At 42.5% G+C, this 27,193-nt stretch overlaps 1 protein-coding gene and 2 long non-coding RNA genes across 4 annotated transcripts in view; 2 read left to right on the top strand and 1 right to left on the bottom strand.

The window, feature by feature from the left end:
• Positions 1–12,443, top strand: part of LOC138439285 (uncharacterized) — a 33,592-nt gene extending 21,149 nt beyond the window's left edge. Inside the window, exon 2 of the long non-coding RNA XR_011256667.1 lies at positions 11,876–12,443. This is a non-coding gene — a long non-coding RNA (uncharacterized lncRNA). The remainder of the gene's footprint in view (positions 1–11,875) is intronic.
• A 376-nt stretch (positions 12,444–12,819) lies between these two features.
• The window catches only part of LOC138439284 (uncharacterized), a 73,332-nt gene continuing 58,958 nt past the window's right edge, over positions 12,820–27,193 (top strand). The window contains exon 1 of one of the 2 annotated variants that reach the window (XR_011256666.1): positions 12,820–13,349. This is a non-coding gene — a long non-coding RNA (uncharacterized lncRNA). The remainder of the gene's footprint in view (positions 13,350–27,193) is intronic. The other variant, XR_011256665.1, reaches the window with a different exon arrangement.
• The window catches only part of LHFPL3 (LHFPL tetraspan subfamily member 3), a 650,964-nt gene continuing 642,563 nt past the window's right edge, over positions 18,793–27,193 (bottom strand). Inside the window, exon 3 of the mRNA XM_069587895.1 lies at positions 18,793–18,840. Within this exon, the coding sequence (XP_069443996.1) occupies positions 18,827–18,840 (14 nt within the window). The 3' untranslated portion in view covers positions 18,793–18,826. The remainder of the gene's footprint in view (positions 18,841–27,193) is intronic.

Raw genomic sequence — 27,193 nt, 5'->3', positions numbered from 1 at the left:
TAGTCCTTAAAAACTTCCTCCAGGTTTACACCTTAACCTCTTTGTTAGGATCCCAGTGAATGCCTAGACTTGTGTGGGTGCAAGGTTATGAATCAGCCATAGACACAGGCCTGGGGGATGGGCCTCCTGGAATGTAGAAGGGCTACAAGTTGAAAACAAATGAACCTCTTTTATCCCAGTGGGATTTTGGTGGTTTTCTAAAGCCTGCTGTTCCAGCAGGGCACTTCACCAGAAGCTACAGTTTCTGGATCTTTTAGAAAGCATAAGCACTAACAGCAGAGCTGCCCACATGTGTGTCCTCTACAAGAATTTCAGCAGCGCCTGGGGGCCTGGAAAAGTTCTCTTTTAAACAAGCCTCAGTTTTTTCCGTAGGAGAACAGACTTTACATTATTTGAAAAGTAGCTTAAAGCATTATCACTCACCATCATTTTTTCCATAATGAGAAGTTCACAAAATGACAGAGGGGGTTCAGATTTGAGAGATCTGACTGTAAATTTAAGAAAAAATCCTCTTCATTCTCAGTTATCTGTGCTGGTGGAGAGAAGCAGGAGACAATTCCAGTGTGACGTCAATACACTGTTCATTTCTATTGGTTTTACAGGGCATTTTAGTCATTAACATTTTTATATGGGTGTGTCTGTGGTTCTGGAAATCTACAAGTGTTTACAGCAAATAACAAAGCTACTCAGGGAAGATGCTGAAGGGACTAGAATGCTGTCAAATGACTTTTCCACCCTTTGGACCAACTCTGCTTAGTGAGGGGTGGAAACAAAATGTGCTTTGGCCTTAGAGGAAGAAAGGTTTAAATCCTGACACTGCTGTGTGACTTTTTACACTCCTTACTTGGAAAATGGGGAAATGCTTTATGGTATTAGAGAATAACCTTCCAAGTTGTGAGGGAATTCTCAAAACAACCATGAAATGTCTCCAGCATTCATTCAGGTATTTCAATCTAGAGGAGCCTGGATGAGTTATAAATGTCCAAAAAACAGACCAGAGCTGCTAATTAACTTGGATTGGGGGCTTTAGCAACCTCTCTTTGAGATTCTGGCTACACAGTATAAAGGGGCTTCCAGGGATGACCCAGGAAGGTCACAGACTAGAGTCTCAGTAACTCAGCTTGGAAGATAAGCATATTTTGTGTCCCCATAAGAGAAATCAAAAAAGCTCAATTTCTTTTAAGTTGCTGCTCCATGGTTTATCGTTTGTCAGCTTATCCTGATTCATTTCCAATATTTCCAATTTGAATTGGAGATTCCAAATTTCTAATTTGAATGTATATTGAGTGACAGATGTGGCCTTGAATTCATGATGTTGCCTGAGAGGTTAGATGGCAAGAAGGCTCATTTGAACAGCTGTCCTAAACAAAATCCTGGCACCATATGCACAGGTTCTGAACTGGGGTGGCAGAAGTGGGCGGTGGTGGTGGAAGGATGGAATAAAGGCAGGGATGAGTTGGTTAGTATCAGAGAGAAATGGAAAGTGAGAAAACCCAAGTATATATCATCTGCTGAAAATACCAGATAAATTTCTGCATCTGTATTTAATCATACCTATGATGTAACTACCATGTTCTGGACTAAGGACCCACTCTTGATCACCAGGGTAGAAACGGGTCCTTGTGCCCATAAATAAAAGAAAGCTTGACAAACTTAACTGTATGTTCTTCCCAAAGAGTACATTTGTCTTCAGGATCAGGAAGCCTGAACACTGTTCTACTAAATGTTTAGATATGTATTCCTTAGGATATAGGTTCAACAACAGAAAAGTTGAGGGACTTCTATGGTGGTCCATAAAAGACTTGGTGCTTCCAACGTAAGGGGCCTGGGTTCAATTCTTGGTCAGAGAACTAGATCTCACATGCTGCAACTAAAGGTCCTGCATGCTGAATGGTAGACCTAAATAAAAATCAGTTCAGATAAAAAAACAGAAGTTCAGCCAGTAGGGCAAGCAGCATTTTCTGCCATGATTCCCTTCCTGTGGTTTCCCACTCCAAATCTTCTTGATTAATAATTCAAAATGTTGAACTAGAAGCCAACTAAATTCCCTATACACTGAAAACTAGAGGCAGTATTACCTTCTCTATTGTTTTTTCAGATAGCATAGGTATATGTTTATTCTTGGGACAAAGTAAAAGAGTAAGGACTTAAGAATTGGCATTGTAAGACCATCCCCTAGTGATAATGATAGTAGGATCTTGATGTCTTTCCTGACAGTCTTGTCTAATACAAATGTAGACATAAATTACATAGAATATCTGGATGGTAATTTACATTACATGATGGCAGTGATGATAAATGGTCTGTATCGTTATATGGGGTGGGGAGAGAACTGAACTGGTTAAACAATTAAAACAGAAATTGGGAGACTTGGATTTTAGCTCCACTTCTTAATTGACCCTACATGACTGAGCAAGTAACATATTAATGTTTCCATTTTTCCATTCAAAAAGTAGAAATTATGTTTTATTTTCTCATTCAAATCACTGTAGTTATTATCTCACTATAAAAATAGTTATGAGAATCAAGTATTCCTTCCTGTATTCCTGCAAGCACTCTTGGGTACCCTCCATGGGGTGGGTACTAAAATGTGTTCTCTGCCCCCATGTAGCAGAATCTAGTGGGTGAGGCATATCAGAATGTTTTGAGGAATATCCACTGGGTCACACAAGTCAAAGGTTATTATCAAGGGGTGACCACCAACTATCATAATGTTCCTTGGCCCTTCACCTCTCTCTTCATACTTCTTTGTCAAGGCCGAAGTGATAGAAGAGGTAGGAAATTAAGTGGTCATTTGGGAGGAGGTGATCTGCTTTGGACAGGCTGCCATTCTCCCAGCCACACCCCCACCCCACCCCCTGCTCCCCAAACCCAGTCAGCCCTAACTCTTTTAACTACTGACAAATTAGCATTTTCTGGTTACATCTCTTCCCTTCCATTTGCCCCACCCTCTTAACAAGGAAGCAGGAAAATTGAGATTTGCAGAAGTTGGTAAAAACTCATGTCAGAAGGCAGAGTTCCATTTCTAGATCCAAGAAAAACTTCCTGTTTTGTTAAGACCCTTCTTAGGAGCGGAAACTAGCTCACTCAAATGAAAACCACAATGAATAATTTCACTGATTTGTACCATATGTTTAGCAAGCCTAAAATCCCAAGAGGGGGTTGGTGAATCAGAAGAGAAACCATCAGAAGGGAACTGACCCATATCATCCCCCCAACTGACCAGGCTCTTCCTCACTTCCTCCTGCAACACCCTGCAGGAACAGCCACAACTTACGGAGTGGAATAACTTTGGGAGCACATGATACAAAGGCAACCTGGCAGAGCCTCCTAGGTTGGTTCAAGGATGGCACCACTCAGATTGCTCATCCCTTCTCCAGATGGATTTTCGTTTGTTTTCGTTTTTTTTTTTTTTTTTTTTACAAAAAGATCTAGAAAAGCAGCTGTATTAGCTTAGACTATGCTGCAGTAACCAGCTAAGCCCAGAATCCTGGCTCAACACAATGAAAGTTTATTCTTGCTTTCCATATGTGACTGATGCAGGCTAGGAGAGTGGGAGGTAGACACAAGGGAATCCTGCTCAACAGCCCTGGCTGATACAAACTCTGACATTTGGAGTCTTGGGCCTTCACCGTCCTGGCAGTAGAGGAAGAGGATGCTTGGAGAAGGCACATGTGTGTGCTCTCCTGTGCAGAGCCTGGAAGTGACACCGTTTACTTCTGTCCTAGTGGTTGGGCAGGGCACACTACGGAGGGGCTCTGACTGATGCGGAAGCATGCGGATATTTGGCAAGCGTTCAGTGCCTCTGCCCTAGTAGCACTGAAATCTGAGTGCATGCTGGAACATGTAACGGCAGTTCACAATCCCAGACCATGGAAGAACTGTTTGAATCTGAATCCACTGAGATGTATCATCTCTGGGTCTTCCTTATGGATTTCTTGAGTGCCTAACAAGCAGTTCTCAGGTCACAGATGGCCCACCCCATTTAAGGAGTGTTCTTCATGAGGGTTTTGGTGGCATTGCCTATTAATTTGCCTAATCAGCCAGTTCACAAGAATCGGTCGCTTAGCATGGCCTCACCAAAGGTTGTTGGGGGGCTGACTTAGCTTGGTGTCCCTGAAGCATGGACAGATCAATCACTGGAATCAAAGCTGACTTTTTAAAAGTTGTGGAATTTTAAGCTGTTCACATTTAATTCCACAAACATGACACCATCAAACTGGAAGATTGTTCTCTGAAGGATTGTTGACCAAAATTGTTCAAAATATGATTCAAGCCTCCTCTTGCAGTTGACTCATGTCTGACTCTTGTCCAATGTTTTTATGCCAGGGGAGGATGCTCTGTGCTTACCATCATCGCCAGTTAAATATACATAAAGCCCATACATGGATGATGGAGTTCTCTTAAATGATTTTGTATGTCCCTGCTCGGGGACAAGGAGTCACTTTCTATGTAATAGCCTATCCAGTACTAGAATTTCTCTGCCTCCCCTCCACTCTTGCTCCTTGCTCTGGGGACATCTTGCCATCCACCAAAAAGGAGAGAAGCAGAGAAGCAAGGGAAATACAGCTCAGTTCGAGGCCAGCTGACTTCACAGGGCGGTTCACAGTTGGTCTGTTTTACTTGGCCTGCTTTGAAGCTGTTTTGGGACATATGAGGTTCTTCAACCAAGAGGTCTTTTCCAGACCTGATTTCCCCTTGGAATGACACATTATTCTCCCTTCCAACATAGCAATTGTAATTCCTGCCTGGGGAGCAGCAATTGCTTTGAATTACACACTGTTTGAATAAATCAGTACGGGATTAACAAAGGCTTATTGTTCTGCAACCTTCTACTGAAACTTACAGGAGTAATTTCTGGCGACATTACTTTTCCCTGCCTAGCATTTGACTATTCAACTAACACTTCTCCACTCTTTAATTGGTCCTTCTTAGTTGAATGTAATAGAAACCTTTCTTAGCATTCTACCAACACTGAACAGGATGCAATAATACTATCAGGGTTTTCTTAGTTCACCTTTTTCTCCCTTTCCCTCTCTTGCATGTTTACTATAATTCCATATCTTTAGAGTTTCTCAGATTTCTTGTGCCCCAAAACTTTCTGACCGCTATACATACATGCAAGTCCACACACTAACACACAATTTAGGATTCTGTCCTTTACAATATGTGTATCATGCTGTTATTTAAGTAGACCTCAAGAGCACAGAATATAAACAGTGATCATCCCTGATCTGGGACAACTCTCATTGTTGAGCTGGAAATGCTATTTTAAACATGTCTTTATGACGACTTGAGGAAAACACCTACAGTTACTCTATTCCATTTTAAAAAATTCTCATTCACTTTTTAAATCATTTGCAAATGAAACTCAGTAACTAAGAATAAATCTACCAATATTCACTTCCAAACCAAAATTATTTCTAAGAGTACCAAAAGAGGATCTCTTTACAATGACAAGGTCTAAAGTTACAACTGTGAAAATGCTGAGACCAAGACATTATTGACTGATAGAATAAATCTTTATAAAAGCTTCTGATTCGGCAAATGTGAAGTCAATCAATTAGCTCTAATGGATTTTTTTTTCTAGCTGGTTTTAGGCCAGTTAAATATAATAAAGATCATGAAGATATGAAGCTAACTTGAAACCAAAATAACTACCAAGAGCACTTTGTACTCCATTAATAGGTAATAAAAATCTATGCACTGCTAAATGAAAATATAAATTCTGCTTACTTATTTATGTAAAACTTTAGGCCCACATAATTATTGATCTAAAAAACAGCTTAATAGCACCATATTTTTAAAATCGGCTTTGATGAAATCCACAAAAAATAATCTTGACTAATTTGTCTCCAAACTGTCTTCTCAGATCCTATACCTACCTAAGTTGAAGTTTTTCTTCCAGAGGGAGTTGGAAGATATTTCAGATACAGTTATAAGAAGTATGATAAATGAGTATTATTAAATTAGATGATGATCATGAACTCAGCTAAAAGAAAAAAAAAGTCAGGTCTAGAATCTTCACTGAAAAGATTTCAATATATAAAAATATAAGCCAACTTTTCTCCTTTTTCAAACCAGAGACTTTGAAGCATTTCCTCTTAGAAAAATAAACAAATAAAAGGAAATGGTGTTGGTGTTGCTGCTGGTGATAATTTCATTAGCAAGGAGACAAAACTAATTCATTTAGGAAACTTGTTTCAAAGTTGAAGTGTAGATGAAATCCAACAACACACAACTGGAGTTGAGTGGGCCTTATATAGACACTTGGCTCACAGGCAGCATAAATAAGAAATCCCAGTAAGTTCAAGCAAAGCTGAGGCCAAAATCATGCGGAGATTTATAGAGGAGCAAAAGGTATTTGCAACTGTACTATAAACAGATGTTAAAGTAAATGAAAATCTTAGGAGCAGGTTTAAAAAAAAAAGTGAAGGGCTTTAGAAAACCTGCATCTATCCCAGATTTATTTTTTTTCCCCTCATGAGTAGTGAGTGCATGATTACAAACAAGTGAGTAGGAAAAAAAAATAACAGGGAACTTGAAGTATAAACTTCCAGACTTCTGGTAACACAGTTTATAACAGGCTCAAGTATTCAAGCTTCTAAATTAAAAAGAAACGAAACAAAAAAATCCCAGCCTGAGCCTAAAACATTTCATATTTGGTAAACTATTTGGGGAAATTCCACCAAATCTTCAGGTCAAGTAATTTTATTTATTCTTACCCTCCAGCCTGTCCATTTCATTTTGCTTCAGCAGTTGTTAAAAAAACTGAGTAGATAGCTGGGATAGACCCAGGAGCTCTCTTTTCTAAGAAAAAAACTACATGTGCATCCTAGGCAGATAAGAAAAGTCGTTTTCTTCCAGGTTTGGGCCCTTGTCACTGTTGAGGAATATTCTCCTTACTCCTGTCTCCCTCAGTGCACCATATACTGACCACTGGGCTCCCTGGGCACCAGGTGATCATATTGCTAGGAGCTGTGCTGAGTGCCAGAGTCACTGGTGGCTGTGATCAGTGAGGCAGAACTCTGAGCACCTAGGTGCTCACCCAGATCATAGCTTTTCCTCCCCTTCCTTCCTCTGCTGGGTGTTCACCCTGCAGTGACCTAGTTGGTTATGCTGCCCTGGTGCCTCAATTCCCTTCATTAGGACTGAAGACCTGCCCCTTAGAGGTTACTCTGTCTTGCTCTTTGCAAGCTATATGCCTTCCTATCCACCCTCCCACAGCCCACATGGGCTGGGACTCTGCAGGGAATGAGTCAGTTGCTCGAGAACCAGATACAGTCATTTCCCCTAAAGATACTGATGGCTGCCTGGACCAAATCCTAGTTTGGGGACTTTCCTGGTGATCCAGTGGCTAAGACTCTATGTCCCCGATGTAATCGTTCCCAGGGTTCTACCTCTGATCAGGGAACTAGATCCCACACACCACAACTAAAAGATCCTGCCTGCCACAGCTAAGACCTCACAGAGCCAAATTAATTAACAAAAATGACAAACCCTCCAAATTCTAGTTTGCCTTATCTACTGAGCCCACCTGAGTACCTTTTCCAGAGCCAGTCTAACCGACAAAGTTCACCCTTTGCCTCCCTCCTCCTCCCTGCTGATGATGCTAAAATGTAGGAGATGGTAACAGTAATCAATGATAGTTATTAGTAAAAAGGATTAGTCTCAGGACTTCCCTGGTGGCCCAGTGGTTAAAGAAAATGCTGGGCAATGCAGGGGACAAGGGATTGCTAGTCTGGGAACCAAGATCCCACATGCCACGGAGCAACTAAGCCCTTGAGCTGCAACTGCTGAAGCCATCTGCCCCAGAACTTGTGCTCCAAAACAAGAAAAGCCACTGTGCAAGAAATTCAGCACCACAACTCCATAGTAGTCCTCACTCAGTACAAGTAGAGAAAGCCCACGCACAGCAACAAAGATCCAGCACAGCCAAAAATTAAAAAAAAAAAAAAGTTACCCTCATAGGTGTTTAATATACTTATTTATCTAATCATGACTATAGCACTTGGAGAAACCAACACTAGGAGAGGTTAAGTGACTTGCTCAAGGTCACCCAAAGAATAAATAGCACAGCTGGAATGTGAACCTAGATCTTTCTGGTGCCAGGTAGATTTCTGCTCCCAATTCCAACATGTGGGTTTTGCCACACACCAAGCAATTTTAAGGCACCAACTGGGTGTCCTATAGTTCAACTCAACTCCAACACTATCTATCTGGAGAGCATCAAATCCCACAGGCTAAGGGCTCAGTCCTATGAAAATTCACACCCCACCCCACTTCAGACAATCACAAGAACAGCTGTCACCTGTGCTTCTGGTCATAGACTGGAGGTTCCACCAACTTCTTCCTTGGGATCCACTGATTTACTACAGTGGCTCATGAAACTTACAGAAACATTTTACTTTTCAGATTAGTAGTTTACTGTGTAACTCAGGAACTGCTAGATGAAAGAGCTGCATTGGGCCAGGCAGGGGGAAAGGACATAGAGCACGCCACTCTCCTCAAGTCTCCACCTGTTCTCCAGTCCGGAAACTCCCCTAAGCCTGTCTTCTTAGCTTTTCCTTGTTCAGTCACTAAGTCATGTCAGACTCTTAGCAACCCCGTGGACTGCAGCACGCCAGGCTTCCCTGTCCTTTATTATCTCCCAGAGTTTGCTCAAACTCCTGTCCATTGAGAGTCAGTGATGCCATCCAACCATCTCATCCTCTGTCATCCCCTTAGCTTTTTCTGGAGGCTTCATTACTTAGGCATAGTTGATTAAATCACTGGTGACTGAGTTGTTTCCAGCCCTTCTCCCCTCCCCTTAGGTCAAGGGCATGTGACTGAAAGTTCTCTCTAATTACGTTGTTGGTTCTCCTGGTGGCAAGCCCCTATCGTCAGGTGGGGTCCAAAAATCATCTCTTTGAAAAAGCCACCTTTATCACTCTCGTCATTTAAGAAACTCAAAGGGGCTCTGAAGCATTATGCCAGGAACAGGGACAAAGATCAGATATCTATTTCTTCTCCTAAATCAGAATATCACACCAGGTAAATTAAATACTCCTACCCACAGGTCAGTGGTTCTCAACATTCACTTTGTCACTACATCATCCCCACACGCTGAATGTTTGTCGAAGGGAGGCACCCCTCTGGGCTGTGCAGAATCTCAGCTACGTGGCCTCGCAGTAGGCCTTGGACACCATCCATTAGAAAACTGATGTCTTTGCCCCTCTCATTTGTGTTTCTGTTCGTACGCTGGTTTCACTACCAGCTGACGTGGCTTGTTCATAATGATTGAGCTTTACACCTAAGTGTGGTTATCCATCTATTCTCTGGGGCCTGTGTAGGTTTCCCCAGGATCTAGGAAGCTCCAAATCTTAGGGTTTGGGCCCAGGCCTTTACTTTTACTATTCAGAACTGAACCTCAGAGAACTGAAGTGAGTTGTCCCACGTCAACAACTAGCTAATGGCAGGGCCAGGACATTTTATATGTAGCATTACCTTTTTCAACTCCCATAACAACCCTATGAAATTAGATGCTTTATCACTGTCATTTAACTGTAAAGAAATTGAGCCACAGAGAGGTCAAGTAACTTGCACAAGATCACACAGCTAGGAAGCGGCAGAGCCCGGATCTGGATGAAGATGTCTATTTCCTAACCATACTCCTGACACCTGCACCAGATTGGCTTTCATGGGAAATGGGGAACGGATGTTTCTGAAACCCCACTGAAGACACAGGGATCTGAAATTTTTGGTGCAGGAAGAGCAAGGACCATTTATCATAGACATCCATATTCCTAGGCTCATGGCTTGCTTGCTAATGGCCAGGGGACCAAGGATGACCTTTACCATCCACAATTAGCTTTTCAGAGCTTTCACTTTGCTCCAGGAAACTTATCCAGCCCCATGTGGTCTCTAGGCCATTCTCTGCATGCTTTATGGTCACTTCAATTCCTAGGTTAAAGTTCAAAGCAGATAAGATGCAAGGAAACATAGAAAAGGAACCAAATAAGAGTACCAATAAAACAAAAGTTTGGCAATTTTGAAAATTGTTGCATAACTCTTTGCTTGGGAAGAAATGCTCAAAAATCAACAAAAGGAAGAAAAAACAGGATGTTAAAAAGTACTTTTATTATGTTTTTAGAAGCTTACTGCCAAACTACAATTATTTCTGCCAAAAATAACATACTTACTCCTTGCAACCTACAAGATTTGGGGTTTGCTTGGAATTTTGTGGACTTTTGGGGAGTGAAACCATAAGTTCCCACCAAGTTCATTTTCAAAAAGAATGTGCCAGAAATGAAGATGTGTCCGGGGAAGGAGTCCCCAGGGTGGAAAGAGGTCCAGCAGCCCCTACCATGAGTGATGGGTGCCGGAAAGCTCTGGCCTGGAGACTGGCACCTTCCATGGGGCCCCTTCAGTGCATGCCCCTGGGGTGACCGCAGGGCTATTTTGGAAGGCCTCTGTCCTATGGGCAGGGGATGCAAAATGACACAAGATCTAATGATGTGGGAAGGGCCCAGGATCAGGAGCCAAACAAAGCTGGGCTCAAATCCTGGATCCACCAACTCCTAGCAGTGTGACCTCTCTGACCGTCCATTTCCTCATCGGTGAATGAGAATAACATACTGTCCTGCAGGATTGTCGTGAGGGTTAAATGAGGTATCAGATATGTATGGCTCAGTGTCCAGAAGTGTCCAGAAGAAGTAGGTTAAGTCCTTCCACTTGGGAGAAGCCTGGATAGAGCCACATCACTGCCAGCCAGGAACGGAGGGAGGGGAGAAGCAAGACTCTGAGGGGGCAGAGAGCTGACGGGTGACTCAAGGGTTCAGGAGGGAGAAGAAGAGAAGAGAGAAGGGTTTGCTCCCTTTTGTCCTCCAAGATATACTTGGTGGAGACAGATGAAAGATTCTAAGGGTAAAGAAAAAATTACTTTGCACCATCCAGGAGCCAGGTTTTTCAACCACTTAAGTACCACTCTTCCAAACACTGAAAGCATAGAAAAGTAGTCCCCATTATTATTACTAGTGGTGGGATTTTTTGGTTTTTTAATGTTTTTAAAACATTCTCTGCACTTGCTTGGTCAAGCGTCATGTCGCCAACAGCAGGGGGTTCCTGATCTAACTTCCACATTTCTCAAGTATAGCAACTGTAGTGTGTTCATGACCTCAGTAGCTGCAGGGATAGCCCCCGATCCCCCACCCTCCTAAGCTGGGCAGAGATTATAGCTCCTGGAGGTGCTTGCTGGGTAGGGGTCAGTTCTCTGGGTTTTCAGGGAGTCACTGCAGAAGGCACCAGCCCAGAAGCCTGTTCCTTCAGTACTGCAAACTATTTTATAAGCACCAACTTTCCTAATTCATTTTGTGCTTAAATCCTAGTTTGGTTCATATTTCTTGTACTAAGAGTATACTATACCAAAAACGAGGGCCGAGGGGGCCTGCCTTTATTTTAAGTGGAGAATCAGGACATTTGTATAGAAATGTTTATGATCCACGCCATGTGCCAAAGGAGCAGCAGGACAGCGTGAGTCTGAGAGGCTCCCAGGCAAAAATCCTCACCATCCCGGCTTTCTTAGGCTTCCCAGCAGGGTGGGACTTGAAGGAAACGTCTTCAAAGACCAAGCAGTGTGCGTTCTGGCTGACTTTCCTGTTTCAGCTGGCCATGGCCTTTGCCTTGCTCCTGCTTCCTTGTTTCCTCCTCCACACCTTCCTTTGTGTAACTGCCCATGTGCAGCTCCCTTCCTTTTCTCCTAAATACCAACCCCCTTTCTCCTGCCATCTTTTTTACCAGCGTGACTCCTTTCAGAGTGTCCATGTGTCTGTATGCTTCAAAGAAGTTCACAGTCTGCAGCAAGCGTGACTAAATGGATGTCATTTATTTATTTCAGGATATGAGCCCCTGCTGATTGCCAAGCATTGTCCCAGCGCATGAGGACTCCACAGAGTTGCTGTTTGTTATTTGCTAGGAGAGCCTCCACTGTCTGAAGGTGGCTCAAGAAGCTGAACATGGAGATTTCTGTTGCTGCCCGTGCCTGATGAGCATTTGATTAGCTTTGTCGAAAATGAACAGAAATTCAAAATGACCCATTCCAAGCCTGTAGAGTCAAACTGGACTGACTCTCCCTATAAGAAGCTTTCAACATGAAGATTCCAGCTTGGCGGGCAACAAATGCTTTAGTATTTCAGTTGAAGCCATTGTAGTTTTTCCAGGGGTAAAACCATCCATGGGTACAGCTCAGAAGGTTGGTGTTCTAGCACCTGTTCTTTAGGTGGAGGCACCATGAGCACTTCTCAGGTGGCTGTCTCACCAGCGGTGCTCACTGAGCCACTGCACTGAGGCCTCAGCTCTTACTCAGGAAGCTCCTGTCCCTGGTCTGCCATCTGCTAATCTCCTGTTGGTGAGATCAAAGTGGTACTTCTGTTCTGCTTCAAGTGTCACTCCTAAAGAGAGAGTTCTATGGGCCTGCGTCAGTCAGGGTGTTCAGAGAGATGGAGCTAAGAGGATCTGTATATATAGTGAAGGAGATTTATTTTAAAGAATTGGTGCATGCCATTGTGGAGGCCTGGATGTCCAAAATCTGATGGCAGAGGCCAGCAGCAGGCTGGAGACTCAGGAAACTGTTGTGGTTTATATCCACAGGTTCTGCTAGCAAGCCAGGGAGAGCTGATGCTACAGATGCAGGGGTAAGGCAGTCTGCTGGCAGAATGCGCTCTTGCTCTGGGAAGGCCAGCCTTTTGTGCTATTTAAGCTTTCGACTGATCAGATGAGGTCCACCCACATCATGGAGGACAATCTGCTTTATCCAAAGTCCACTGATTTAATGTACACCTCATCCAAAAACATCCTCACAGAAATATCCAGAATAATATTGGACCAAATATCTGGGCACTGTGTCCCAGCCAAGTTGACACATAAAATTAACCATCACAAACCCTTTTTACTAAGTGACAGGAGGGAGCTGTCTCATACTCTTTGTTCCGGCTGCACCCTTTCTCTGGTGAAGTCACTTAATCATAGGTACCCCCCGCCCAGCTTCCTGTGTCCCTGACCTGGTATTGTTTCCCTTGGAGGTCAGTGATGGGGGGTTTGAGGTAGAAGAAGGGGTGCTGGACTGGAAGATAGTTAGAGGAACACTGAGCTCAAAATCTACTCTTCTCATGAATTCCCAGCCTATATGTCCAGACCAAGAAAGAGAACTCTCACTGCTCTCGGGTTTCCTTCCACAGCAGCCTTCACCCCGGGCCAGAGGAAGATGATTTCCCACCCTTCACCAACATCTTGGCTCTGGAGCCCAAGTTTAGCCAACCACTGTCTCTCTAAGGAGATACATCTCCAGCTCGTCAGCCCCAGCAGCCCGTGGTGTGAGTACAAAACCTGATTCCATGTATGTTGTTGAGTTGAGCTATGGAGACATTAGTCATGTTTACTGTTGATGGAAAACAAAGAAAAGCTGTAACCAAGGCCTCACTGTGGTTCTTAACTGTTGCTCACTAACTGTAATAAGATTATAAAAAGGCCCCAAATAGAAAGTGTATATATGGTCAGAGTAAACAGGGTCAGAGACCAGACTACTCCTACAGGGGCGGATGGTGACTTGTCTCCTTCACTGGAGTAGTTTGTGTACACACCCTCCCTGACGCTGCCTGTATATTTCCTGTTTTATTGAGATACAATTCACATTTCATACCATTCACCCATTTAAAATGTATGACTCAATGGTTTTTAGTATAATCACAGAGTTGTGCAACCATCACCATGAAGAATTTTGGAACATTTCATCATCCCCCAAACAAACCCCATACCCATAAACAGCCACTCTGATTGCTTCTCTCCCCCCAAACTTCCAGGATCCTAGGCAGCCACTAATCTACTTCTTGTACCTTATGGATTTACCTCTTCTGGACATTTCATTAAATGGAATCATACAATATGTGGTTATGACCAATTTTTACAAACATAAAATTAGCTTAGATCTTGTCATGATAATTAGACCAAGCCCTCACTTCCCAGAGATACCAGTCACATTGCTCATCTCAGTACAATAGGCAAATAAACATCTAAGCAGTAAGAAAGATTCCGAATTTCTAGCAGCACTAAGCAGGCAGAAATCCTGGATTCCGTGTAAATCTGACTTACAGTCAAAAGAAATCTCAAGGGGTGTTTAGTAGACAAGGCACTGTGATCACATGAAGAGCCTGCTGAACAGTTCTGTCCAGCAGGCCAGGTGGCAAATTTCCTGGAGTCCAGCTGTACCCTTTAAGATGTGTTTCTTGGGAAATTAGCTCTCTTACCTCTTGTAATTCTCTTCCCAAGGAGAATTCAGTAAATATGAAATAGGCATTTTATGTCTATGCCCTGACTGAATAAGAGGAGGACACAGAAGGGGCAAAATCAAATATACAATATCAGAGCTGGACCCCAGGACCAAAGACCCAGAGCATGCTGCCCCACAATGCGGTGCATTTGGCAGATTCCAAGAAGGAAGTGCCGAGAACTGGAGTCAGTGCTTTGAAATGGTGAGAACAGCTAGCTATTCAAAACAAAGGAAACACTCATTAGCCAGCTCTCAATCGCCTGTCTCTAAGGCCTGTGGTATGATTTTCCATTCTCAGAGTCTGAGAATTATAAAATGTGGCTTAAAAAGAAATGAGTTCTTAAACATAAGAGTTTAAGTATCCTTCTGCCAGTTCATGAGGTTAATTAGGACCCATGTTTGTGGCAAAGCTCCCTGTAGAGGTTACAGAAGGCTGGTCCATTGGAAAAAGGTACTGCCCAGATGAGCAAACTTGAGCTTGAAGGGAAAGAATGACTGAGTTTACGTAACAGCAATGACCGAAGTGAGAGTGAAAGGAGAGGAGGGTGGAGAATGTCCCTGACGACAGCTCATTCCAAGTGCGGCCTGGAAGTCAAATCCTCTCAATAAAGAACTCTGATGACGCCTAAGCTTTGCGCAAAAGTTTCAGTGGCAGAAGATCATGGCTATTCCCTCTTTCATGCAAATTTATACAAAGCTCAAGTTATTTTCATAGGCCTTTGGAAAAGGCCAGATTGCCTTCCCTGATAGCCCATGCTTGATCAGAGGAATGAAGAAAACAAATCACTCAGCTTATCTAGTCAATTAAGCTGGCAGACAAATACACATTCTAAAAGGAATCTAAACAAGGAAAATTTTGGAACATGGTCATTCCTTTATAAGCTGCCTTACACTGTTTTTATAATCGCTTGTGAGTTCTCCTCTCCCCATACGCGTTTTAATCCTGAAGGTGGGGGATGTATTTTCCTCCTGTGCTGTCATTCAGTGTGCCCGGCACACACGGGACCGGGAACTCTGTCCCTTGAAGAGTTGAAGCCAAGAACTCACATATAGGCGGGCAATAGTGACATGAGGCAGAAGAAGCAAAATTTTAACAAATTAAACAAATGAGTTTGCGACTAATCACTAGTTAGTTGTAGCATCTTGAAACCCATTCCAAGACCCAAAGTGTTTTAGAAATTAATCCCATGAAATGCGTTGCACATTTTAGTGAACTGAAAACAAAGTCATGGTTTTATAAGGAATGCATATTTTAATAAATCATGTGTGTAATCCCTTGAAACAGTCTAGAAAAATTTTTTTTCTTGGGTGCAAACATGTTAAATGAAGTTGAAATACGAGGAAAGGAAATGCAAAGGTCCTGTGTTGAAGAAGAGTTTTCCCATTCTGGGAAGGAAAAAAAAAAAACAAAAAACCAAAAATGTCAAGTAGCTTTCTGCAGCCAAAGAAAATAATGCAGATTCAAGCTGGACTAACTAAACAATGGGCCAAAGATCTAAATAGATATTTCTTCAGAGAAGACATACAGATGGCCAAGAGGCACATGAAAAGATGCTCAACATCATCACTAATTATTAGAGAAGTACAAACCTAAACTTACAGTAAGGTACCACCTCACACTGTTAGAATGGCTATCATTAAAAAAATCTACAAGTGATATATGCTGGAGAGGGTGTGGAGAAAAGGGGACCCTCCTACACTGTTAGTGGGAATATAAATTGGACAGTCACTAATTTAAGAAACCTGCATACTGCTAATAACATTATGCAGGTTTCTTAAAAACCTAAAAATGGGGACTTCCCTGGTGGTCCAGTGGTTAAGAACCTGCCTTGCAATGTAGGGGACATGATTTCAATCCCCAGTCGGGGAACTGAGATCCCACATGCCATGGGGCAGTTGAGCCTGGGCACTGCAACCACAGAGCCTGTACTACAACTGCAGAGCCTCTGCACAAGTAGAGAGGAGGCCACACTGAGATGAATATCCTGAGAGACGCAATGAAGAGCCAACACAACCAAACAGATAAAAATTTAAAAACAAAAATCATTAAGAGTCAAAGAAAAAAAGAAAGCTCAGGAACATTAAAAAACAAACAAACAAACCTAAAACTACCATATGATCCAGCAATCCCACTCCTGGGCATATATGAGGAGAAAACCGTAATTCAAAAAGATACAGGTACCCCAGTGTTCACTGCAGCACTATTTACAATAACCAGGACATGGAACCTGCCTAAATGTCCATTACAGAGGAATGGTAAAGAAGATGTGGTCCATACATACAATGGAATATTACTCAGTCATAAGAAAGAACAAAATCATGCCATTTGCAGCAACATGGATGGACCTAGAGACCGTCATAGTGGGCGAAGTGAGTCAGACAGAGACAGACAAACATCATATGATATTGCTTATATGTGGGATCTACAAAACTGGTACAAATGAACCTATTTACAAAACAGAAATAGAGTCACAGATATAGAAAACAAATTTATGGTTACCAAGGGGGAAAATGGGGGCTGGGAGGAGGGATAAATTGGAAGACCGGGACTGACATATACACACTATTATATATCAAATAAATTACTAATAAGAACCTACTGTTAGCACTGCTGCTGCTGTTGCTAAGTTGCTTCAGTCGTGTCCAACTCTGTGCAACCCTGGAGACGGCAGCCCACCAGGCTCCCCCGTCCCTGGGATTCTCCAGGCAAGAACACTGGAGTGGGTTGCCATTTCCTTCTCCAATGCATGAACGTGAAAAGTGAAAGTGAAGTCGCTCAGTCGTGTCCGACTCTTAGCGACCCCATGGACTGCAGCCTACCAGGCTCCTCCGTCCATGGGATTTTCCAGGCAAGAATACTGGAGTGGGGTGCCATTGCCTTCTCCACTGTTAGCACAGGGAACTTTATTCAATACTCTGTTATGACCTATATGGGAAAAGAATCTAAAAAAGATTGGACATATGTATATGTATAACCAATTCACTATGCAGGTACAGCAGAACCTAACACAGCATTGTAAATCAACTATATTTCAATAAAAATTAATTTAAAAAATAAAATTAAAAAGAATGAATATATGTATAACTGATGCACTTTCTTGTACAGTAGAAACTAATACAACATTGTAAATCAACTATATTCCAATAAAATTAATTTTAAAAACTTAGAAAGTAGAAATTGGGGGATGGAAATACTGACCTTATGGAATTTAATGTTTTAGTTGCCCCTCCCCCCACATGTGGCCATCACTAATGGCCATTTCCAAGTCAGTGGTTCTCATCTAGGATGCTTGAGATAGTTACTAGGAGGTTATTAAAAAGTCAGATGCCGGGGCTCAACATGGACCTACTGAATCTGGGGCAAGATTTCTGATACTGAATATTTTTAAAAGCTCACCAGGTCATGGTGTTATAGCTGGGTCTGTGGGTTGTACCTTAAAGATACATTGAAGTAGGCTGCTGCTAGGGACTGTTTCCCTTCCATATGGTTATGCTGACGCCCTAACTCCTGTGATGATATTTGGAAATGAAATCTCTAGGAGATAATTAGTTTAAGGTGCCAGCATTGAGACTGGGGCCCTCATGATGGGATTAGAGAAGAGACACCCAGGCACTCAGGCTTTGTCTCCACATAAGGACACAGCCAGAAGGCTGCTATTTTTGAGCAAGGAAGAAGGCAATCTTCAGGAACTGAATCTGCTGACACCTTGATTTTGGACTTTCAGCCTCCACAACAGTGAGAAAGAAATGTTGTTTGAGCCACCCCATGTATGGTATTTTGCTGTGGTAACCCTAGCTGACTAAGACAAGCATGAAGTAGACACATGGAGTTTCCTCCGCTCTGTAATGCTGGAAAAGCTGCAGTCATATCATAACACAGAGTTTTTGAAATAGTTTGAGGTCACATTTTCTATACACATTCAAACTTATATTATGCTAGGCCTTGGAACACTCATATGTAAATGCTGAGTCAAGCATCTAAGTCCTGGTTGGGTGGGAATGGATTTGGTAAAGGTAAATGCTTTTGAAACTGTTCTAGACAGTCTATTCTTTTGGTAATACTTAGCATGTTTTTTGTCCTGTACTTCATTTGTGTGCAGGCTTTCTTTGCCACTAGACCATAAACTAGATTCAAAGAGGCAGTACCATGACCAATCCACATCTGCAGCCTCAGAGTTTAACTGAGTACCTGGCACACAGTAAGTGTTCAGTTAATATTGAATGAAATGCTTGTTCAGTGAATTATACCTTCAAACATTTTGAAGGATAGTTTTCTGCTCAAAAAAATTAGCAACAACAACATCAACAACACTTTTGATTACTGGACATTTTCAAATACAAAACCATAAAATAAGCTCCTATACACTCATCACCCTGCTTAAAACATTACCAACCTATGACCAGTTATGTTTCAACTATATCCTTCCACTCCATGTGCCCCCAGATTACACAAAATGCACAATTATTTTGACAAAAACCCCACACCTTACCTCATTTCATCCATATTCTTCACCATCTATCTCTTTAGGATAAAGACCCTTAAAACAAAACAGGACAAAATATAATTACAATAACAGTATCAAGCTTGAAAAGATTAATTTTAATTATATAAAACATCCAGTTAGTATTCAAATTTTTCCAATTGTATCATAAATAATATTTTTGTTTTGGTCTGTCTGCATCAGGACCTGATGCCCCCAAGGTGAATTTACCTCTTGGTCTGTCTCTCGAGTTTTTTAACCAACAAATTTCCCTTCTTTTTCTCTTCTTGCAACTTTTTGTTTGTGTTGTTGAAAAAGCCAGTTTATTTGTCCTGTAGAGACTTCCACATTCTGGACTTGCCTGATTATATTTTTGTGACATAATGTTCCCCTAACGTGTTCCCTAATCCTACAAACTGGTAGATAGAATGATATCTAGAAGACTGATAAAATTCAGTCCCCACCATCTGCCTGAAAACTGCTTTTCTTGGTAAGGGGTGAGGACAAGAAAGGCTTCTCTTTTTGTTACTATTGTTGTGTAACAAATTATCACTTAGCTCAGCAGCTTAAATAACAACATTTTTTTAATTGATTTATTTTTAATTGGAGGATAATTGCTTTACAATGTTGTGTTGCTTTCTGGCATATATCAACATGAATCAGCTATAGAAACACGTATGTCCCCTCACTCTTGAACCTCCCACCTCCTACCCCATTGTACCTCTTAACTTTTAAATTGTGCTCATGATGTTTTGGGTCAGGAATTTGGAAAGGAAAACAGGTATGGTTTATCTTTGCTTCAGTGTGTCTAGGGGCTTAGTTCAGGCTAAAAACTATACACATACCCCAATACCAATATTACCACTGCAGCATGGAATATAGTTTTAAATTTCTTCATAGTCTGTTATGGGCTGAACTGTGTGCCTATGCTGAAATACCTCAGAAAGTGACAGTATCTGGAGATAGGGTCTTCAAAGGGGTAATTAAGGTTGGATTCTTTAGGGTGGGTCCTAATCCTATGACTGGTTATAAGAAGAGGAGATTAAGACAGAGACTGCACAGAAGACTGTGAAGACTCAGGGAGAAAATAGCCATCTACAAGCCAAGAAGAGGAGCCTCAGAAGAAACCAATCCTGCTGACCCCTTGATCTTGGACTTCTAGCTTCTAGAACTGTGAGGTAGGAGAATTCTGTTGTGTAAGCCACCCAGCCTGCAGTATTTTTTCATAGCAGCCCTGGCAAACTAAGACATAGTTCCTTTTATCTTTAGGATATATCACAAATCAGTTCAGTCAGTTCAGTCACTCAGTTGTGTCTGACTCTTTGTGACCCTGTGAATCGCAGCACACCAGGCTTCCCTGTCCATCATCAACTCCTGGAGTTTACCCAAACTCATGTGCACTGAGTCGGTGATGCCATCCAGCCATCTCATCCTCTGTTGTCCCCTTCTCCTCCTGCCTCCAATCCCTCCCAGCATCAGGGTCTTTTCCAACTCTTCGCATGAGGTGGCCAAAGTATTGGAGTTTCAGCTTCAGCATCAGTCCTTCCAATGAACACCCAGGACTGATCTCCTTTAGGATGGACTGGTTGGATCTCCTTGTAGTCCAAGGGACTCTCAAGAGTCTTCTCCAACACCACAGTTCAAAAGCATCAAGTCTTCGGCACTCAGCTTTCTTCACAGTCCACCTCTCACATCCGTACATGACCACAGGAAAAACCATAGCCTTGACTAGACGGACCTTTGTTGGCAAAGTAATGTTTCTGCTTTTTAATATGCTAACCCTAACCCATGAACAGTATGAAAAGCCAAAATGATAGGATGCTGAAAGAGGAACTCCCCAGGTTGCTAAGTGCCCAATATGCTACTGGAGATCAGTGGAGAAATAACTCCAGAAAGAATGAAGGGATGGAGCCAAAGCAAAAACAATACCCAGTTGTGGATGTGACTAGTGATAGAAGCAAGGTCCGATGCTGTAAAGAGCAATATTGCATAAGAACCTGGAAAGTTAGGTCCATGAACCAAGGCAAATTGGAAGTGATCAGGAGATGGCAAGAGTGAATGTCAACATTCTAGGAATCAGCGAACTAAAATGGACTGGAATGGGTGAATTTAACTCAGATGACCATTATATCTACTACTGTGGGCAGGAATCCCTTAGAAGAAATGAGTAGCCATCATGGTCAACAAAAGAGTCTGAAACGCAGTACTTGGATGCAATCTCAAAAACGACAGAATGATCTCTGCTCGTTTCCAAGGCAAACCATTCAGTATCACAGTAATCCAAGTCTATGCCCCAACCAGTAATGCTGAAGAAGCTGAAGTTGAACGGTTCTATGAAGACCTACAAGACCTTTTAGAACTAACACCCCAAAAAGATGTCCTTTTCATTATAGGGGGCTGGAATGCAAAAGTAGGAAGTCAAGAAACTCCTGGAGTAACAGGCAAATTTGGCCTTGGAATGCGGAATGAAGCAGGGCAAAGACTAATAGAGTTTTGCCAAGAAAATGCACTGGTCATAGCAAACACCCTCTTCCAACAACACAAGAGACGTGGACATCACCAGATGGTCAACACCGAAATCAGACTGATTATATTCTTTGCAACCAAAGATGGAGAAGCTCTAGACAGTCAGCAAAAACAAGACTGAGAGCTGGCTGTGGCTCAGATCATGAACTCCTTATTGCCAAATGCAGACTTAAATTGAAGAAAGTAGGGAAAACCACTAGACCATTCAGGTATGACCTAAATCAAATCCCTTTCTGTATAGCTGCCACTAATTCAATACACAGATTCGTTTCATTTGCTCTCAATTTTTAGGAATTTCTTTTTTTAACCCATCTTGTAAAATTTTTGCTTTATCATATTTAAAACATAGACATGGTTCCAAAGTCAACCCTATAAAATAAAGAACACTGAGAGAAGTCAAATCTTCTGTATATTTTTCTCCTCTTCACTCGACCCCCTTCTCCTTGAAGACAACCAGTTTTACTAGTGTTTGGTTTATATTCCATACATATAAGTAGCTGTATTTCCCTTCTTCAGATAATACTAGTATAAACTACACGCTGTTGCACATAAAACAATATATTCCAGAGATCATGTGAATACACAGAGCCGCTACTTTCCCACAGCTGCACAGTACTACATTTGCATAGATTCCTTTCTAGATGGACATTTGTGTTGTTTTTAGTCTTGTGCTATTACATAAAGTAGCTTCTTTGGCTGCCTGAGACTTTAGGATAAAATCGGATTAACTCTGCCAACATCCTACATCCATCCCTGTCTCAAGGTGAATTAGTGCTAGTTTAGCCTGATTGCTAAGATACTCCATCTTTCATTCTCTCTTACCTTATTTGGCATAGGAAATCCTTAGCATGAATAACTCAAAATTCTATATTCAAAATAATACTCATTGGGTGTTTGAAGAAAAAAAGCAGCAATTTCTAGTTCTGTGGGTTACTTACTATTTAGCAACTTAGTCTCCTCACCCTCCCTCCCTCCTTCCTGCCCTAAGCAAGACCAAAGTCAGGGACTGTAGGAATGCTTCTGGTTCAGCATTCCTTACATCTAGATGAGGAGTCAGACCACATCTCAGGTACCATCTCCCCATTGCTGATGTGGAGAACAACCTGCCAGTTCACTTACTTATTCAGTAAATATGTAATGAATGTGTGCTATGTGCCACACATCATGCTAGGTGCTGAAGACAAAGTAGTGAATCGGCCGACCTCATTAGCTATCTTCCTGGAGCTCAGACAGTGGTCCTTAGGTTCTGTGACTGGCTCAAGCCATTTTGGTCCACACATAAAACAGCACTTAGTTATCCCTCCCAAGGACCTCACAGCTTTGAGGATATCATCATCTTCCCAAGGTCAACACCAGACTGAGACTGTCTCCTCTTTGTACGAAAGTGATAGCATGCTCAGTTGTTGTTTCAGTCATGTCTGATCTTTGCGACCCCATGGACTGTAGCCCACCGGGCCCCTCCATCCATGGGATTCTCCAAGCAAGAATACTGGAGTGGGTTGCCATTCCCTTCTCCAGGGAATCTTCCTGACCCAGGTCTCCCACATTACAGGCAGATTCTTTACCATCTGAGCCACAAGGGAAGCATGGAAAGTGATGGGGAAAAGCCCAAAAGGTTTGGCAGTACTTTCAAGGCTTCACTCTCAGGTGGCCAGATTGTACATCCAATGGGAGCAATTGTAATTTTAGTGGATAGCAGTGAGGCTTTCCTTTATATGCCTCTTCTAAACCAATCATGTCTAAGTCTTAATTCTGCATTTATTTTGCTCTGGACTCCCAGATTCTTTTTATAAGAGCAACAGTCATCATTCATTGAATATTAAATATGCTCCAGACATCGTGCTAAGTCTTTTCCACTTAAATCATGTAGTTACCTCCACTTATAAGGTAGGTACTATTATTATTGGGTTTCCCAGGTGGCTCAGTGGTAAAGAATTCACCTGCCAATGCAGGAGATGTGGGTTTGATCCCTGGGTTAGGAAGATCTCCTGGAGAAGGAAAAGGATACCCACTCCAGTATTCTTGCCTGGCAAATCCCATGGGCAGAGAAGCCTGGCAGGCTACAGTCCATAGGGTTCCTAAAGAGTCAGACGTGACGAGATTAAACAACATTACTGCTATGAGGAGCACACTGAGGTTTAGAGATGTTAAATAACACGCCAAGGTCACACATCTAATGAGGGCAGACACAGAGAAATCAGATTGTGAGGCAGGTAAGGCAGTCTCTACTACGACTAACAGGCTATAACTAGAAAAATAATGGTAACAGCTAAATTTTATTCAGCACTTACTATTGTACCAAGTACTAAGTGTTTACGCATATTTATGGGGCTTCTAGGGTGGAAAAACAGTTCTTCCTAACCCCTGATATTTCCTTCCACATGGCAGAAGCACTTCTGGCATAAAATTTCTAACCTCTCCTTTTTCCTTGACTCACCCCTCCCTAGGAGTGGGAAGGGACAGGAGGCCAGGAAAGGGGAGTAGCAGCAGTTTCTCCGTGGTGAGTATGTGGGTAGGAACCCCAAATGCATAGCTCAGTCTCTCTCTTCTTTCTCTTGGCAGCGGGTCTCCTCCAGAGCCCCTGTTGGTTCTCCTCTCCCCTAATGCGTGGTTTTCAGGGGCAGTTCACAGCTGGGCGGCCTGCCCCAGCCTGCGTGGACACCTTGCCTAATTCTGGGGCTTACTTACCCACACATATAAACCACTGACTTCAATAGAGAACCTAGGAGAGTAAGTTGATATTCTGATTCCATTTATTTGACTTGTTCCTGTCCATTCCTTAATTACTCAGAGCTTTGTAATGGATCAGGGGGTGTCTTTTATTATATCCTCTTGAAACCCCAACACTATCAACCCATTTAATCCTAGTAAGACTTCCATTAGAAAAGTACTCTTATCCTCTCAGATGAGGAAACGAAGCAGTCCTCGTTTGGCCTCTCCCTTGAAGGATAAATATTTGCTCTTAGTTCAAGATCAGAAGAAACTAAAGCACGTGAGAAAGTCTGCAAACGGTTAAAGCTATACAAACAGAAAGCCTTAGAGCGGTGGTTCTGGCTCTGACGGGGGCAGTGAGACTCGGATTAGTTAACTTTCCTGCTTCCGGTTCCTTTATCAGTAAAGCGAGGGCTACGAGCGGCTGCCGATTGCAGCTTGGTCCTGCTCTACCGTTCAGACTGTGATTCAGTGGTGACTCGCCATTGACTGTTTCCCCTAACTTCCTTTGCGTCATTGTGGACTTTTGGATGCTGACTTTTCCTTTGATCGAGCTAGGCCCAGTCTCTGGGGGACACGAAGTGCTTGAGCCTGCCGCTCCGTAACCGGCTCTGCCTTCTGAGGTTTGCTGCTTGGTTGCCTTTGGTTGCGCGGCAACATAACACACGCCCACACTTCCGGTCCTGAGAGCCGGATCTGCTGTCGTCGGGCTGTTGTTGAAGGGGCTTCCCCCACCCTGCTGCATTTCCTTGCTTCCTCACGAGGGCCAGATGATGGCGAGAGAGACCCCCTAGTCATTCCTAGGAAGTTGTGGGGACTGAAAAACATGCACATCTACACCAGGTCAGCATTAGGAAGAAAAACCTCAAGAGATCCAGGCTTCAAAGCCTGGTTTGGGGCAGTGAGTTCTGCCGTTGCAAAAGCATGTCCTTTCAATGGCACCGTGAAATCTCTTTGAGTCACCAGGTTCTGGGGGGGGATGGAGGCCATGTGGCAGGCCTACACTATGTTTCATCTGATTCTGAAACTGGTGGTTTAACACCGGAAGACAGCAAAATAGCAAAGAACAGGAAGTGGAAAAAACATTTTGCCTAGTGGAAACCACCTCTCCTTCACCTGCATTCCTCCAAAACAGCAGTCAAATTAGCACAGATACCTCCTTTTGGCGGTGGGGTCCGGGCGGGGGTGGTGGTGGAGGAGATGGGCATCCCCAGATGGTGCCTCCCCAGAAAGGACTTTGTTGATGAATTTGATACCCCAGTTCTTCAGAGGAGTTCTAAAGGCTTAATTAGAGGAACCTGAGGTTGTGTCTTCCTGCTTCCATAACAAGATAGCTCACTCTCTTGCATTAAAAAAAAAAGAAATTGCAGTGGATTTGGGACACAAGAACAGAGCCAGAGCCAAGTTCTAAACCAGCCAAAGGAAATGTTTACATGCTGGGAGGTATTGGGACTACTCCTCCATAGGGAGGAACAGCGATGTGTTTGGTTTGACCAAGGGGAACAGAGGAGTAAGACAAGCACAGGTTTTGAAAGTGCAGAAGGGTGGGGAGGTCAGTGTGCACCAGAGGGAAAAGAACAGGCAGTCAGGGTAAGAAAAACTCCTCTGTCCTTCTGAACTTTGCCCTCATAGGACCTGTCCCCACCCACCACCAGCAGACACTTCCTCACTTAGGTAGGGGAGGGAGGCTGTGACCCTCTGTGGCATTATTCCCAGGATGAAAAATATGGGTGTTGGCAATCATATCAAAGGCCTGGAATTGTTCAGAAATCTTTACACCTCTGATCACCAGACTGCAGAGCCCAAGGGCCATTCAAGGCCTGTGGAAACTCTGGAACAATAGACTTGGCCCCCTGCCTATCTGTTTCCCTGGCTTTCTGACAGTGGTATTGGGCTCCAGACCAATCACCAACTTACTGGTATCCTTCAAGCTGGTTCTTACTAGTTAAAGTCTATGCTAAAGCCAACAGCAGTTAGAGATGGAGAGCTGAGGTTAGTGCCCTCCATTCTTCTGGCTCTGAAACTAGCCTGACTGAGTGAGGTACTCACCTCAGCACACAATTTAAGGGAGTGCCAAGAAACTCAATAACCAAGATAAATAATATTTAATATAATTAAAATGTTTTCTGATATTTTGTTCATCGTGGATTAGTTTGCATTAGTTCTGATTTTTAAAAATGATTAATCCAAATATTATTAATCTTAAAATTACTGAGGTTTTTGGTGCCCCCTTAAATTTTATACCTTGTAGGGAGTACCTTAAATCATCTCACCCTAGACTCCAGCCCTGATGAGAAATGATTCACAAAGGGTCAAAAATAGGAGATGTGGAAAAGCTCTGTGAAGATTAATCAGGAGGTGAGGCTCCTTCAGAAGGTGTGGAAAGTGTGGCCCTGATACCCCAGGCCTGGATACTGAAATTGAGTGAAAATATGAGAAAAGTCAGCCTTGTTACAGAGAATTCTGCCAGGGAATACAGCTGGAAAGTTCTCTCCCAGTGCTCTGTCCAGTCCACCTGAAACCGTTCACTGGGAGGCTGGGGCAGTGTTAGCAGTAGGTTGTTGCCTACTTGTATCATCTGAGAAGGATTGAAAAAGTTCTTTTTCCCCAAGGTCACAACAGGTACACCGTAGTGGAGTGGTCAGTCCCTTGGCTCTTGAAGTTTTGGTTTGAAAGAAATTGCAGTTGTTATGTTTAAAAATGACTGGACTATATAATGATCTTTCATGTAGTTTGTTTCACTTTTTTCTATTTCATATTCAGTGCTCCCATTTCATTTCATTTATGTTTTCCAACTTCTCCATCTCTCTCTTTTTTTTCATGTGTTTTTCTGAAGCCTTTATCAAGCATAGTAGAAAAGCTTTTGTATACATATATATACACATAATAAATATATATATTTTAGAAAACTTAGGAATTTTTGCCTAACTAAAAATTTATGACATTTTGATTCTACTTGTTTGACTTAGTATGAATAGAGTGCTAGATTTCTAATTTTAAAAAGATATGCAACAAGTGACAAAGGTTTACTGTATCGTGCAGGGAACTATAGTCATTATTTTGTAATAACCTATAATGAAAAATAATATCAAAAATAATATATGTGTATATGTATAACCGAATCACTTTGTTGTGCACCTGAAACATTGTAAGTCAACTATACTGCAATAAA

Source organism: Ovis canadensis, chromosome 4, assembly GCF_042477335.2.
Source record: "Ovis canadensis isolate MfBH-ARS-UI-01 breed Bighorn chromosome 4, ARS-UI_OviCan_v2, whole genome shotgun sequence".
Lineage (NCBI taxonomy): Eukaryota > Metazoa > Chordata > Mammalia > Artiodactyla > Bovidae > Ovis > Ovis canadensis.
This window is presented reverse-complemented; position numbering and strand designations above follow the sequence as displayed.